The sequence below is a fragment of the Copadichromis virginalis genome, linkage group LG18 (assembly GCF_057382275.1).
Source record: "Copadichromis virginalis isolate Kocher_CV1m ecotype Utaka linkage group LG18, C_Virginalis_male_GT1.1, whole genome shotgun sequence".
In the NCBI taxonomy this organism is placed as follows: Eukaryota; Metazoa; Chordata; class Actinopteri; order Cichliformes; family Cichlidae; genus Copadichromis; species Copadichromis virginalis.
Genome location: NC_140635.1, coordinates 36,382,817 through 36,397,837, shown reverse-complemented (window position 1 = coordinate 36,397,837; position 15,021 = coordinate 36,382,817). Strand labels below are relative to the sequence as shown.

At 43.2% G+C, this 15,021-nt stretch overlaps 2 protein-coding genes across 2 annotated transcripts in view; both read right to left on the bottom strand.

Moving 5' to 3' along the window:
- The window catches only part of xkr4 (XK related 4), a 29,528-nt gene extending 21,642 nt beyond the window's left edge, over positions 1-7,886 (bottom strand). Inside the window, exon 1 of the mRNA XM_085438286.1 lies at positions 6,696-7,886. Within this exon, the coding sequence (XP_085294412.1) occupies positions 6,696-7,390 (695 nt within the window). The 5' untranslated portion in view covers positions 7,391-7,886. The remainder of the gene's footprint in view (positions 1-6,695) is intronic.
- Positions 7,887-12,281: 4,395 nt separating this feature from the next.
- The window catches only part of rnf31 (ring finger protein 31), a 60,940-nt gene continuing 58,200 nt past the window's right edge, over positions 12,282-15,021 (bottom strand). The window contains exon 24 of the mRNA XM_085438280.1: positions 12,282-14,221. Coding sequence (XP_085294406.1) covers positions 14,171-14,221 — 51 coding nt within the window. The 3' untranslated portion in view covers positions 12,282-14,170. The remainder of the gene's footprint in view (positions 14,222-15,021) is intronic.

Genomic DNA, 15,021 nt, shown 5'->3' with positions numbered 1-15,021 from the left:
CTGGATACTGTGGCTCATCTCATCTCACTAATGTAGAAAATCTTTTAGCCTAGAAAAACTGTTGCATTTTAAAAAGGCCCTCTGTAAAGCCAGAACATCTTACTATTCATCACTGATTGAAGACAATAAGAACAACCCCAGGGTGTAGCCAGGCTGACACTCAGAGCTCTGTTGAGCCAACCATCCCTTTAACCCAAACTAGTAATGACTTCATAAAATTCTTCAGAAGTAAAATTTCAAACACTAGAGAAAATGATCCATAATCATCCCACAGATGAAACATTGCATCCCGCTATTATTTATTAATTATTTCTTGTTATTGAGTTATATTCTTTCTCTCCTGTTGATATTTCTGGGTTAACTTCAGTAATCTCTTCCTCCTGTCTATTAGAGCAGGTCAGAGAAGGCCTACCTTTAGTCAAAGACTCATTCTTTCAATATCCGTTTTAAGAAACCTGACCTGTCTGACAGTTTTGCCAAGAGGATCTACCCCAGAGGAGCAGAGGGAGGCCCCAGATGGAGTGCCCACAGCCAAAAGGCAGGAGCACCAGAGAACCAGGAGCAGGAGGCAGCAGACTCCAGCCGAAGTCGGCCTCCCAGCACGAGCTGAGAACAGGGCCACAGGACCCTAGGTGCCCAAGAACTGCCTGACACCTGGCGGGAACCCCAGCATGCAACAAAGAGGTCAAACCACTTCAGACCACAGGCCTGAGGGCCAGCAAGTACCCACATCCAACAACCAGTGGAGATGGAAACCTCCCCACACTCAAGAAGAGTGTCCCACAGGGACCAAGGCCTAGTGAGCCACACACACACACACACAACAAAAAGATTGTTGACTTATGTACCTGTGCATTTTCAAATGTCTGTGTTTCAGGTGCTGCATGTTTGTTTTCCTTACAGGTGCTGTAGTTGAAGAGACATTGTGCATTTCTACTTCTACTCTATCCTTTTACTGCCTGTCCTGCCTTAGACATGGTCATACTGTGTACTACGTATAATGACTGAAATAACACAGATAGAAATGACAAAATAATCAGATAAGCCCTGAACAAGAGGAGCCTGTAGAGAATCTAAGGAGCTGTTCTTGGCAAAACAAAATGTGTTTGGCACAACAGTGGATCCAGATCATTCCACCCCCAATCAAAGGACTTCCTCTCTACACAGACTACACAAACAACCATCACTACTCTGTAAGAGTGAATTTACGTGCAATCACCTACACTGTAAATATATAACAATATTGTTTTATATGTATACATTTGATATTGAAGCTGTTCAGATGTTTATGGTGCCACAGAACTGTGCACCTTACCCCCGTTTTTTCCACAGTTGCTCTGAATTTCATTGTACGTGTGTAGTGACAATAAAAAGCATTCAGATCTATAATTCTGATTGCAAAAGCTGTCATATAGGACAGGATTAAAAAGCAAACAAACAAACAAAAAGAAACAGCGTGAGACGCCCATGACACTTTTAGTCATTTTGAAGGTATTAAAGCATATTTGTGACCACAAGCTTTGATCTGTAGATATTTCTAAGTTCAGCTGATCGGGATTAAATCTTTCCTGCATAAAAGATTTAAAATGTCGATATTCAAGAAACCTGTTGTTGCCGATTCCATATTTTAAAATGTGTTCCTGATAAAGTTGAATAACATGTTCTAGATTTCTTTTATCCACTCCTGATGCCATGACAGAATGTTTTTTGATTCATTTTACTCATAAATATTTGGATTGTTCCAAATGGGTTTACAGGAGATAACTGAAGACAGAACAGAGGGTTTATGTTAAGCCATAAATCAATTATGATGCTTGATACTGTTCTGTTCTATTCTAGGCCCAGCCATGGGATGTATAAGCAGCTTGAGTTAATCTTTCTGAAACATAAAAACTTGGTAGCTCTCGACCACCACTGTGTTTAGACTTTTCAAACTTATTTGTGATGGTTTATTTTTCCATAAATATTTTCGGATCTTTGAGTCTAGTAACTTAAACCAGGCAGTGGAGGGTTTGTACGGGATCAGTGAGAGACGGTATTTTATTTTCATTTTAATTGTGGTAACTTTTCATATGCTTCAATTTTAAATACGATGAACCTGTCTCTATGAATGGGATACGTATTACAAGCCTTTAAGGTGGCAGTAATTAAACAATTACTTAAAAAGTGACCACTTCACCCAGCTTTTACTGATTTAACCGATCGTCTGCAGAGGAATGGTCTATTTAAAGAATTTCAGTTAAGTTTCATCGTGGAATTGAAACTGCTTTAGTGACGGTTCCTCGAGTAGACTCAGCTCTGTCCTGCTGGACCTCAGTGCAGCATTCAAAACTGCAGATAAAAGCATGCCAAAGATTTTAAATGTGCTGCAATGGTCTGAATTTCATCTAAATGGACTGATTCTTCTACTTCATCTGAGCACTCGAAGCGCTTTACACAACCAGCCCTTCAGTTTTTTTGCCCTGTAAGTTCTTTCAGGCATATTTGTTATGCAGACTGGATGAGATGGGGAATCACCAACCTTCCAATTAGTAGGTGACCTGCTCTACCACCTGAGCTGCGGCTGGTTGTAGCTCAGGTGGTAGAGCTTTAAACTCCACATAATACATTCAAATGTTTTCACGTAAACAGCGAGTCTTCTTCACACATACAGCTTTATTATGGCATTCCACAGAGTTCTATGCTAATACCAGTTTTATCTACAATATATATGAAGAGGACACTCATCACCATCAACGCCCGGAAAGCAGCGGGTCCAGATAACATCCCTGGTAGTGTGCTGAAAGACTGCGCAGAGGAGCTGAAGAATGTCTTCACAGACATCTTTAACACCTCCCTGAGGCAAGCCACTGTCCCATCATGCTTCAAGACTGCCACCATCATACCTGTGCCAAAGAAACCATCCCCAGCCTGTTTCAATGACTACCGCCCCGTGGCACTGACACCCATTATTATGAAGTGCTTTGAACGACTAGTCATGTCACACATCAAATCCACCCTACCTCCCACCCTGGACCCACACCAGTTCGCATACAGAGCGAAACGATCCACAGAGGATGCAATCTGCTCTGCCCTCCACCCGGCCCTAACTCATCTGGACAAGAAAGACTCATATGTGAGAATGCTGTTCATAGACTTTAGCTCAGCATTCAACACCATAATACCACAACAACTCATCTGTAAACTGGACAGACTGGGCCTCAGCACCTCCCTCTGCAACTGGCTGCTGGATTTCCTCAGCCAGAGGCCTCAAGCGGTGCGTGTGGGCAACAAGGTCTCAAACAGCATCACCTTGAGCACGGGGGCTCCACAAGACTGTGTGCTCAGTCCTCTGCTCTTCACCCTGTTGACACATGACTGCACACCAACCTACAGCTCCAACCACCTTGTGAAGTTTGCGGACGACACAACGCTGGTGGGGCTCATCATCAAGGGCGATGAGACCCACTACAGGAGAGAGGTTGAGCTCCTGACCACGTGGTGCAGAGACAACAACCTCCTGCTAAATGTTAGTAAGACCAAGGAGATTATTGTCAACTTCCAGAGAGGCCACACCTGTCACCCCCCATTGACCATCGACGGCGCTGCGGTGGAGAGGGTGAGCAGCACCAAGTTCCTGGGGGTGCACATCAGTGAGGACCTCTCTTGGACCACCAGCACAGCATCACTGGCCAAGAAAGCACAACAGCGCCTCTACTTCCTGCGCAAACTCAAGCGGGCAAGTGCTCCACCACCCATCCTGACTACATTCTACAGAGGAACTATTGAAAGTATCCTCTCCAGCTGCATCACTGTGTGGGGCGGTAGCTGCACTGACTATAACAGAAAAGCTCTACAACGCATTGTGAGAACAGCTGAGAGGATAGTTGGTGTACCACTCCCCTCCCTGCAAGACATTTACACCACTCGCCTCACCCGCAAAGCCATCACAATTGTCAACGATGCAACCCACCCCGCGCACTGTCTGTTCAGCCTCCTGCCCTCTGGAAAGAGATACAGAAGTCTCCACTCCCGCACTACCAGGCTCACCAACAGCTTCATCCACCAGGCTGTGAGACTGCTGAACTCTCTTCCCTCCCGACTCCCAGCCAGCAGAATCACCAGATTGGCAGAAGTATAGGAAGACAGATTGGACTCTACTCCCCCTCACCCACGCACACTCTCCAGCAAGGAAACACTCTCTGAACCAAGAACTGAAAACATTCCTGACTTGCATTGCAATTGCACACACCTGCAACTATATATATATTTTTAGTATTTCTTTTAGCACTATTTATATTATTATATTACTATTTATTACTTTATTGTTAGGGCTGTTTTTGTTGTGCATCTGCACCTTATTGTTGTCAATGTCTACGCATGGGACAGTGTGAAACGTAATTTCAATTCCTTTGTATGGCAAGTACATTTGAAGAAATTGACAAATAAAAGTATTCTATTCTATTCTATTCTATTCTATATATGCTTCCCTTTGGCAGTGTTAATTAAAAGGCATAGCATAGCATTTAATTCCTTTGCAAATAATATCGATCTTATCGATCCGTGAAGTCAGATATGTCATGGTCCTGGGTGTTTCACAGGACAACACAATTAGTTAAACTTAAGACATAAAGACCTGGATGACCTCTGATTTCCTGCTTCTAAATTCAGATAAAACTCAGGTTATTGTACTCGGTGTCTAACTAGATACTCTGTCATTCAATGCACACGTTAAACAAATATGCAGGACTGCTTTCTGGCATTTGTTCAAGCTCACTAAAATTAGAAACGTGTCCTCTCACAGTGAAGCTGAAAAATTCATTTACGCATTTATTACTTCTAGGCTAGACTATTGAAATTCATTATTAAATAAAAACTCCCCGAAAGCCTTCGACCGATTCAAAATGCTGCAGTAAGAACCAACAGGGATTATAAAGACAGAGCATATATCTCTTATATTGGCTCCCTGTTAAATCCAGAATTATCTCTGCATTTAAAGGTCTTGAAGAATCAGGCTCTATCTTACCTTAAGGACCTCAGTGTGCACTATTTATAAAGTTATTGGATGGTGAATAACACCTTAGGTCCTCCCATCTAAAGTTACCATTGTGTTTATAATGACAGGCTAATATACTCTCTACATAAGGATTCATATAAGTCACAGTAATTCTCTTGGAATTTGTTCTTTTCCAACAGATGTTGAAAATGATAAAGTCCCACAAACTGTTTGTATATCAAACAACACAAAGTCCAAACCCCGTCTGAGATTTGGCTTTACAGCCCTGTGTCTGTCCTTCCACATTATACGTTGTAATGGTAATCGCCTTTATGGGTCCGGCACAGAAACAGCCGCCTTCAAAGAAACCGGACTGCATGATTTTTTTCAAATAAAAGAGTCAGACATTTTCAAAAGGAACTTTATGTTCATTTTAACCAGAAAGTTTGGGTAAAGGCTTGCAAAACACATTGTGGAAAAAAACAAAACAATGAGAACTGATATCCAAAAATGTGTCCAAAATACAACCTTTCCTTTGTGGTTACTTTTCCAATACAAAACAGATGCATTAGCCTACCTGTGCATCAAAGGTCTGTAAATAAGGGCTCCGCCCTGCTCTGCACAAACACAGAGAAAGCAATCTCACCATGGAACAGGGCCTTTTCTGACAAGGCCAGTATAATACTTCACGATTTTAAAGAAAGAAATCTTTCTTCCTTTGTCGTTGGAGATATTTGTTATTTAGGTTACTTAGAATCCACTGTGAATAAACAAACACCAAACAACCTCAACAAATGATTTGTCCAGATTTTAAGGTGTTACTCTGACTGGTTTCAGGAAGAAGGCAGAGCCTCACAAACTGACAAATATTCAATTCAATTTTATTTATACAGCAGCAAATCACAACAGCAGTCGCCTCAAGGCGCTTTATATTGTAAGGTAGACCCTACAATAATACTGATTCAATGCAGAGAGGTCTGTTAACACATAGTGAGTGAGAAAGGTGACTGGAAAGGAAAAACTCAATGCATCATGGGATTCCCCCAGCAGCCTATGCCTATTGCAGCATAGTTATGCTGCAAACTATATACTTATACACATACTTCACTCTGAGCTGAAAATGCATAAACCAATTCACAAGTTGCAGATTTTGTAAATCTGCATCGTTTGAATCTCTCTGCTGTTCGAGGAATAAAGGAGGAAAAATGTTAATGTTAACGGAAATAAAGTTTGTCAGAGGTGATTAAAGTGCCACAACACCTTCTTCCTTCAGGTCTATAGGTGCAAACCTTAGAACGTGTACAACAGATTCAGTTTAGTTCAAACTGTGAACGTATATTACAATGGTCTACTACTAATGAATGAAACTTTTCTTTCAGCCTTTTGCCTTTAGTAGATAGTGTAGTAGTGGAGAGTGGACGATGAAATGGGAGAAAGACACACAGCAAAGGACTTAAGCTTGGACTCAATATATCTACATTTGTTTTAAAGGACAACAGAAAGGAGCCACAACATTTGTACCACAAAGGCACCACTACCTTTGTGACTGGGAGGCCTGGGCTAGTTTCCCGTGTTTTTAACACAGGGTGGAGAGGTAAACACAGGAACATGTGTGTGGGGGGCTAAAGATGGCAGCCGGTCCTAAAAGCAGCCCTCTGCTCTGTCATTTAAATATTTTAAACACATACATTTGCACGCCAGCCCAAGGCCTCCATCCTACCTCCATATCTGGCCCAGCTGCATGATGTGAATGACGGACTGGCCGAACCACACACAGAAGGAGTAGTAGGCCGAGCGTTTCCTATTCCTGTTTCCCAGCGCTGTGCTCGCCGTGCTGTTAGTGGTGGTGTTCTTGCTGGCGGTCGACGCCTGCCTCTGCGGCGTGGCCGGGTGGTGTTGAGCAGTAACATCACCGTGTGAGGCCGAGCCGCTAAGCAATTTATTCCCATCCATGAGGGAGCAATCGGTGACAGAATCGGCACCGTCCTCGGTGCTGAAGTCGTGGACGAACCATCTGAAGCTAAAGAGCTGGACCGAGAAGGAACCCAACACAACGAAAAAGAGCGTCGGGCCGAACCACCAATAGTCGTGGCGGAGGTAGTAGTCGACCGACAGCCACACGTCGGTGCCCACATCGGCCAAATAAACGGCCACGGCGGCTACGATCCACAAGCAGTCCCACACCGTATATTTCTGCTGCCCTTTTCCCAGACGAAGGCACGTCGAGTTTGAGCCTCCCCCACCGCAGCACCGCGACTCCCCGTTGGCAAAATCCCCGTCCCCGGTGCCCGCAGAGTCCAGCTGGCCGCCCGGGTGGAGTCCCTGCACCGAGCCAGAGTGCTCCGAGTTTTGCAGAGGGGTGAAGGCCACGTCGCTCTTCTTCATCTTCAGGACCCCGTCCGATTTAGCAGCCATTATCAGTATCTTGATGTATTAGCTAGTCTATTTCCCCCGGTTGCTCCCCGCCTTAGCTCCTCTGCCCCTGCCTCTCTCCGTCGACACCCTTGTGCGTGTGTCTCCTACTCCTCCTCCTCCTTTCTGGGCAGGACTAGCTCGTCCACACTGTCGTCTGGTCATAATACAGAATGAAGACAAAAGTGAAGAGCGATCGAAGCCCCGTGCTTGGTCCGGTATTTTCGTCCATATCAGATTTGGACTATGCTTCGAGGATCATTCGCTCACATACAGCGCACACGAGGACGTTTCCGCTTTGTGTCCTTCTAAACGGCTTCCGTTTCCAGCGCTTGTAAGTCACCGGAGCTGAGGCTGATGTTTGGGATGGAGATGGAAGCAGGAGCTAAGCGACAGGAGGACGGCTGCAGCCATCTGCCTGGCACAGACTAAAAACTATGACATCATCTCCCCCAACCCCCTCGACTCTCCCTCTCTTTGCTGTTTTCCGTCTCTCGGCAGTTTCCTTATCATTTGAGCGCTGTTACAATACAAAGACTCTCCTAAATCAGCCATGAAGAGCAAACATGTCCCTCTCAGTGTAACTAAAAGCATGCAGCTGATATGTGAACCAGGATAGAAACATCCGGAGGCCTGAACACGGTTTCAGCACCATGGACAGATCCAGCTGTTAACTCAGCAGCATCTGCAGGACGTTGCGGTCCATGCTCTTACGGGAGGTTTGCCTCCCACTCAAACCTTCCACATACTGTGGCAACAAAGTGGGAAGAACACAAGGACATTAACTACTCTGAGAAATATGGACAGGGCAAAGCAAATGTTTTCGTTTACATGGAGAGTTCTCACTGACCTACTAAGGAGAAAGCACTGTAAGGGCAACATTTCATCTTTTAATCTCTTGCTCCTTACCAGTTGTTAAAAAGGTAGCCTAAAAAAAAATGCATATAAGGAAGACTTAAAGTACACTTTGACTAATGAGCCAGTGTCACATAAAAGGCACTTGATTTTCATATACAACATTCAAAGTCTGGTGTGGTAATTCCTATGAAACACCATAATTAAAAATACAATAAATATGTGTCAGTGCTCAATCTAAAAAGAAATATCCCATGGTCACTGAGTGGAGGTGCTTGTGGGTCATGGAGTCACTGCTGAGTGATATTTTACAATGAAACATCAAACATCATGTTTATCTTACTCAAATCTTCTTCTTTCTTTTTTTTAAAGCTAACCATGCTTACACTGAACAGAGTATGCACTTAGCCCTTGTAGACAGTCATAGCTACACTGTGTATAGTGCAGGTGTAGTGCTGCTGACCTCAGCTGAGGATGTTGTCGGGCGGTGGAAGGAATACTTTGAGGACCTGCTTAATCCCACTGACACATCTTCTGAAGCAGGACGAGGGGATAAGGGGGCGGCTCATTCGTCACTGGGGGTGTTGTCACTGAGGCAGTTAAACCAGGCTGTTGCTGGTTGACATTCCTCTACAATGTAGCATGGATATCTAGGGTGGTACCTCTGGATTTGCAGACTGGGGATGTGGTTCTCATCTTCAAGAAGGAGGACTGAAGGGTGTGCTCCAACTATAGGGGAATCACATTCCTCAGCCTCTCCAGGAAAGTCTATAGCAGGGTACAGGAGGGTGAGTCTGTCTGTTGGTCAAACCTAGGATTCAGGAGAAACAATGTGGTATTTGTCCTGGTTGTGAAACACAGGACCAGCTCTTTATCCACTCTAAGATATTTGGGAGTTTGCCCAACCAGTCTACATGTCAGAGAATTCTACTGGAAGTACTTCAGCAGTATGGGGTGTTCGGCCTGTTGCTACAAGCCATTGCATTTTTATTCAGCTGTTGCAAGAGCTTGGTTCACATTGTCAGCAATAAGTTTCGCTCCATCAGGGCTGCCCTTTGTCACTATTGCAGTTCATTTTTATTGAAGAGAACAGAATTTGTACTTTTAGCCAAGTGGGAAAAGGCTTCTACTTGGATCATCTCAGATTCTCATCTCTGCTTTTCACAGATCGTGTGTTTCTGTTGGCTTCATTAGGTGGTGGCCTCCAGCTCACACTGGAGTGGTTCACAGCTAAATGTGAAGTGGCAGGAATGAGAATCAGCACCTCCAAGTTTGAGGCCACGGTCCTCATCCAGAGTGGAGTGCTCACACCAGGTCAAGGATGAGTTGCTGCTCCAAGTGGAGGAGTTTAAATATCTTGAGGTCTTATTCACGAGTGAGGAGAGAGGGGAGCAGGAGATCGACAGATTTATCGGTGCTTAGCTGCAGTGATGCAGACCCTGTACCAGCCCATCATAATGAAGAGGGAGCTGAACGTACAAGCATAGCTCTTGATTTACCAGTCGAGCTATGTTCCTACCCTCACCTATGGTAGTGACCGAAAGAACGAAATTGCAGACACAAACAGCGTAAATGAGCTTTCTCCAAAGGGTGGCTGGCCTCTCCCTTAGGGCGAGGAGTTCAACCATCTGAAAGGGGCTCAGAGTAGAGCTGCTACTCCTCCAAATTGAAAGGTGGCAGCTGAGATGGTCCGGGCATCTGATAAGGATGGCCCCTTGGTGAGGTGTTCCCAATGGGAGGAGGCCTCGGGTCAGAGAACGGCTTGATGTTCCCCCAGACATGAGGTCTGGGCTTCTGTGCTTAGGCTGCCGTTCCTCTAATCGCCCCCGGATAAGCGAAAGAAAATGGATGGATAGTCATAAGAAATGCAATTCACAGTAGTAGTTTTAAAAAGTATTGTATGCTTACAATACAATAAAATACATATACAATCTCCTCAGTTACAATAAAACTAGATATCACTGCCACTGGCTCCAGGTCAGTGCTAGAGAGCACCGCCTTCAGTCCTCTGAGTGACTCGTCAAGTTTCAGGAAGTTACCCACGAGCTAACTTCAAAATCAAAAGTTGAAGATAATCCTTTTAGTTTGATGAAACATTGTTACTGTTAACTAATATGAGAGTAGAAGCATTCAAACAATCATGACTGTTTATCAAGCCAGGATTGGAAATTTAAGGTGTAGAAAGAGCTAAAAACGGCAGTATTTGTTTTTCTGCTTTGAAAGATTAAATTAAATGTTTTCTATGTTTATGATTGTTTATCATCACAGAAATTGTTTTCCTGCTCTATTTACATTATACATGCTTCCCTTAGGCAATATCATTAAAAGGCATAGCATACATTTTCATTGCTATGCAGGTGACACCCAGCTCTATGTGTCCATGAAGCCAGATGTCTCTTCAGTATCACATGGAAGTTGGTCACAATGCCTGTGACCGGACTGGCAGATAAGTGTGGTGGTACCCCTTCTCAAGAAAGGGGACTGGAGCATGTGCTCTGATTTCCGAGGGCTCTCACTTTTCAGCCTTCTTGGAGGGGCTATGCCAGGGTGCAGCAGAGGGTTCCATTTGTTAGTTGCACCTCAGATTCAGCAGGAGCGATGTGGTTTCTGTTCTGGTTGTGGCCTTATCAGGCAGTGACCTCCAGCTTGCACTAGACTGGTTTGCAGGCACGTGTGAAGCACCCAGGATGGGAATCAGGAGGTCCAACCACTGTTATCAGCTGCCCATTCCAGGTTGTTGATGAGTTGTTTCCCCGAGTGGAAGATGTTAGAGAATTGTGGATCAATATGATTGTCATCGTGCAAGGTGATTAGGTCTTTAGCATGAATGCTCACCTGTTTCCTACACAGACACACATACACATATCACATCACATGCTCATAGACACACACACAACAGATGTTCACATGTGAGTGTTTTATCTGTTGCATGATTAATGAGATGATTGTGTGACCACCGAGTTAATAAAAGAGCTGCAAGAGGGGGCCGGAGTTTGGAGTTGTCTGGGATCAGGTGAGGAACTCGCAGCTCCAAGACCCTGGTCCGATCGGCTCCCCTTGCAAGTTAAAATGGATCGCGCTCTGTCTTGCTTTGTTCACGGGAATAAGTCTCTGAGTCAGCGAGGTCTACAAGTATAGACCTAACAGAAGAGTTTAAGTATCTTGGGGATGTGAGAGCAGAGCATGAGATTGACAGATGGAGTGAGATGGATGCTGTTCTAGGCTGTTGTGAGCATGAAAGTGAAACTGTCAATTTACTGGTTGATCTATGTTCCTACCCTCAACTGTGGAGTAGGAACATAACTGAAATAATCGTGGCTGTTATTAAGTTGGTTAGGAGCTCTGGGTAGTAACTGAAAGAATGAGACTGAAATACAAGAGGTGCAAATGAGCTTCTTTCGACGGGTGAGGTAGTAGGCTCTCCCTTAATGATGGGGTGAGGAACTCGGTTATAAAGGAGGGGCTCAGAGTAGAGCTTCCACTCCTCCACATCAAAATGTTGTGAAAAGTTTTCTTAACCCTGCGTCCTATGTCATAGTGAGAGTTTCAGTGAACGACTGCCAAATGCTAGTACTCCAGCCTAACATCATATATGCAAGACCTAGAAATGCTGGAGCCTTCTTTGGACAAAGAACCACTCAACGGTCCTGGACGCTACATCTTGGGTCTAGCACAGAGCTTGTACCCTATATTCTCAATGGTATGGGATTGTATTGATGACATACGACACACACATGTTACAGAACATGTTTTTAGCATGAATGAAAATGATAACGATTCTTCTGATCACTGTTTCCGAACTGGATTTGTTGTAAAATCACATAAATACAGGCTCTGCATAATTTGCAGATTGTCAAATTTTATTTCCATTCACGGCAATATTTAATACGGTTCCTCGAATGTCCTGCTTAGAGTCATGTCTGTGACTGTTGCTACGCACCACATCATATTGTATATGTTGTATGGTTCATCTGCTTCGTGTGTAGATTAACCAGATGATCAGCATAAACATTACCAAACTGTATAAAAAGGGTATCAGTCATGTTATGAATGCTTTATTAGACACAGTACATGACACAGAATACACTTTCACAGGGACTTATGTTCTTGCTTATTACAAACGGCAGCTTTTAAACTCTCAGTATGTTATTCATTTGGTCAAACCATTATCTGTCTGTCAAGTGTAAGCATTCTGATTTTTACATGCAACCTACCACTCTCAAATGGCCAGTAAAAACAAAGTTGTGGAAATGTAGCATTTTATAAGAAAGGAAATAAAAGATGAATTTTTATGTATCAGTAGAACTTGTTTACTTTCTGCAGTAACAGCCTTTGCAAAACATGCAGTCACCTGTGGATTCTGAGTTTACAATCCTTCATTTGTTTTCATCCCTGCAGAGTGGACAACTTTTATTCTCTTGGCTCTTAACTTACTTAAGATTAATTAGGTTAACTTACTTAATCACTAAGTAAGCTCTTATGTGAGCTTACGTAGTGATGCAAGCACTTATAATTTCAATAAGATGTTAATTTGCTCCAATCAAATCCAATGTTACAGTCAAGCTGATTTCAATACATCTTTCAATAAACTTTGGTAACGTAGTAAAACAAAAAAAATATATCGCTACCTTAGTGATTCATTTGCTGCTGAAGCCAATTGAAAATAAAAGTATTTGCCCTTGTATTCACATCTGTGTATTATATAAGTAAGGCTACATCTCACAGCTGGGGAGTGAAACAGCGAGTTTGAGAAAAGAGGAAAGTTTTGTTTTATTTGGTTGGCACAATAAAAAGATCCAGCCGAAATACTGGCTGTTCATTTGAGGAAAAAAGAAGCAAAGCCTCAGTGTACAGTACTGTGTAAACGTCTCAAAGCAACTCTCACTTCTTTGAATTTTGCGAGGAAAATGGGAGCAAGTGCAGTGATTTTTGAAACGTATTGAAACACACATGGAAGCCAAAAACAACGTCTGTACAATTCTAAAGTCCAAAAGCTGAAACGCGGCTTTTGGAACTAAACTCTGTTGATATTCACTACTGTACCTCCCTGATATCATTCGTCCATATTGATGATGATTTAAGATCTGTTGCCACTCATTTCAGTCCGGTTCTTGTGTAGTTCGGCCTTTTCTCTGTTTCCCTTCCTTAAGAGAAACAAATCACGTAAATCACTCAGTTCCTGTGTCGGAGCTTTGACAGATTTTTCTTCCTTTTTTAGGACGTGATTTGTAGATGTTGTTTATCTGCTGTAGACAGTTTTTTGTAATTCCCTCGGCCATGATGCTGTTCTTTAGCAATCACCTTGTTGGTACAGAAATATTATTCTATGCCTGTCAAAATGTGATATCTTTGGCATTTTTCACAGACATACCTAAAGAAGGGGAAACACACTGTGTTTTTGGAAGGCTGCAAGTGTGCCTACAAATATGATTTAAAATTGATTTCTTTGTGACGTAGTTTGATATGTGAGGACACATCACTGGTTCATCTCTTGAGTTAGGAGCATTTTTTATGCTTGAATGAGTTATAGGTCAGTGTTACATAACTGTAAGTGAAAAGCAGGCAACATCCAAACTTCGAAAAAACTTGAGAAAACCTGAAGAACTATTGCTCAAGAAAGTCTCTCTGCGGAAGAAAAATGTAAAGAAATGTTGTTGCTCAACAGTTTTACACAAAAGAACATTCAGCTGATTTAAATGATTTAGTCAGAGCTTGTCTCATGTTCCAGCTCACATACGTTGATTTTGAAATGTGGTTTTCTGACAAAGTCAAACTATTTATTTACACTATCACAGAGGTATAAGTGAACACTAATACATTGTCCACCTGAAAAACAGGGATCTTCTGGATCATCTTGTCTTGTTGCTGAGTTTTAAGTTGAACGGTTAATGTAGTTACAAATGATATAAAACAGGAACTGAGCATCCTCTACTTCTTTCGTGGCACCTTATCACCGAGCGGTACTTCATCCATCAGTTTCTGAAAAGACACCACAACGGTGATTTTAACATACCTTATAGTCATGCAGATGGCCAAAACACAAAATACATTCTGGTGAAGCAAAGATGCTCTATGAAACACGCAAAATGTCTTTAGAGTCAGTATTCAATAGGGATGGGTACCGGTATCCGGTGCCACGATGGCACCGATTCTGACATAAACGGTAGTAACCAGACCGAAAAGCAGCGCACATTTCGGTACTTTTTTTTGGTGCTTTTTTTCCTGAGCTGTGATACACTTCTAGCCAATCATTTTACGTTTCCGAGGATAGTAGGCGGGCCCAGGTACGTACGTTCTTTTAGAGCAGAGCTACAGATTAAAAATGCTCAAGGCGAAGCGGTCAAAGTCTGGTCTTGATATTTGATAGCTTGCTGCGAGACCTCACACCGAGCACATCTACTGCGGGTGTGGTGCCTGTTATCGGACCCGGAGCAACATCCCCCAAAAACACGAAGAGGAGAGTCCTGGCCCCTAGCCCTGCCAGTGTAGCAGAAATGATGAGGATGATGATGCAGCAGCAGCCGTTCTTCTCTGCGTGAGTAGCTTAATGTTGTTCGTGTGTAATTTACGTTGAGTAGGCTAACCACGTTATTACATTAATGCATGTAAGGTGAACTAGCAAACACCATCATAGCTACATGCGGCTGTCCTCTTGTTTGATGGCAGATGCTCCCTTCACCCTGGCCAAAAAGGCTAAAATGACCAAAGAATAAGTGGGAAACAGCTAAACATGAGAGGTTTTGGACAAAGTTTGTGTTTTTTCCATTGTTTAAGCACTG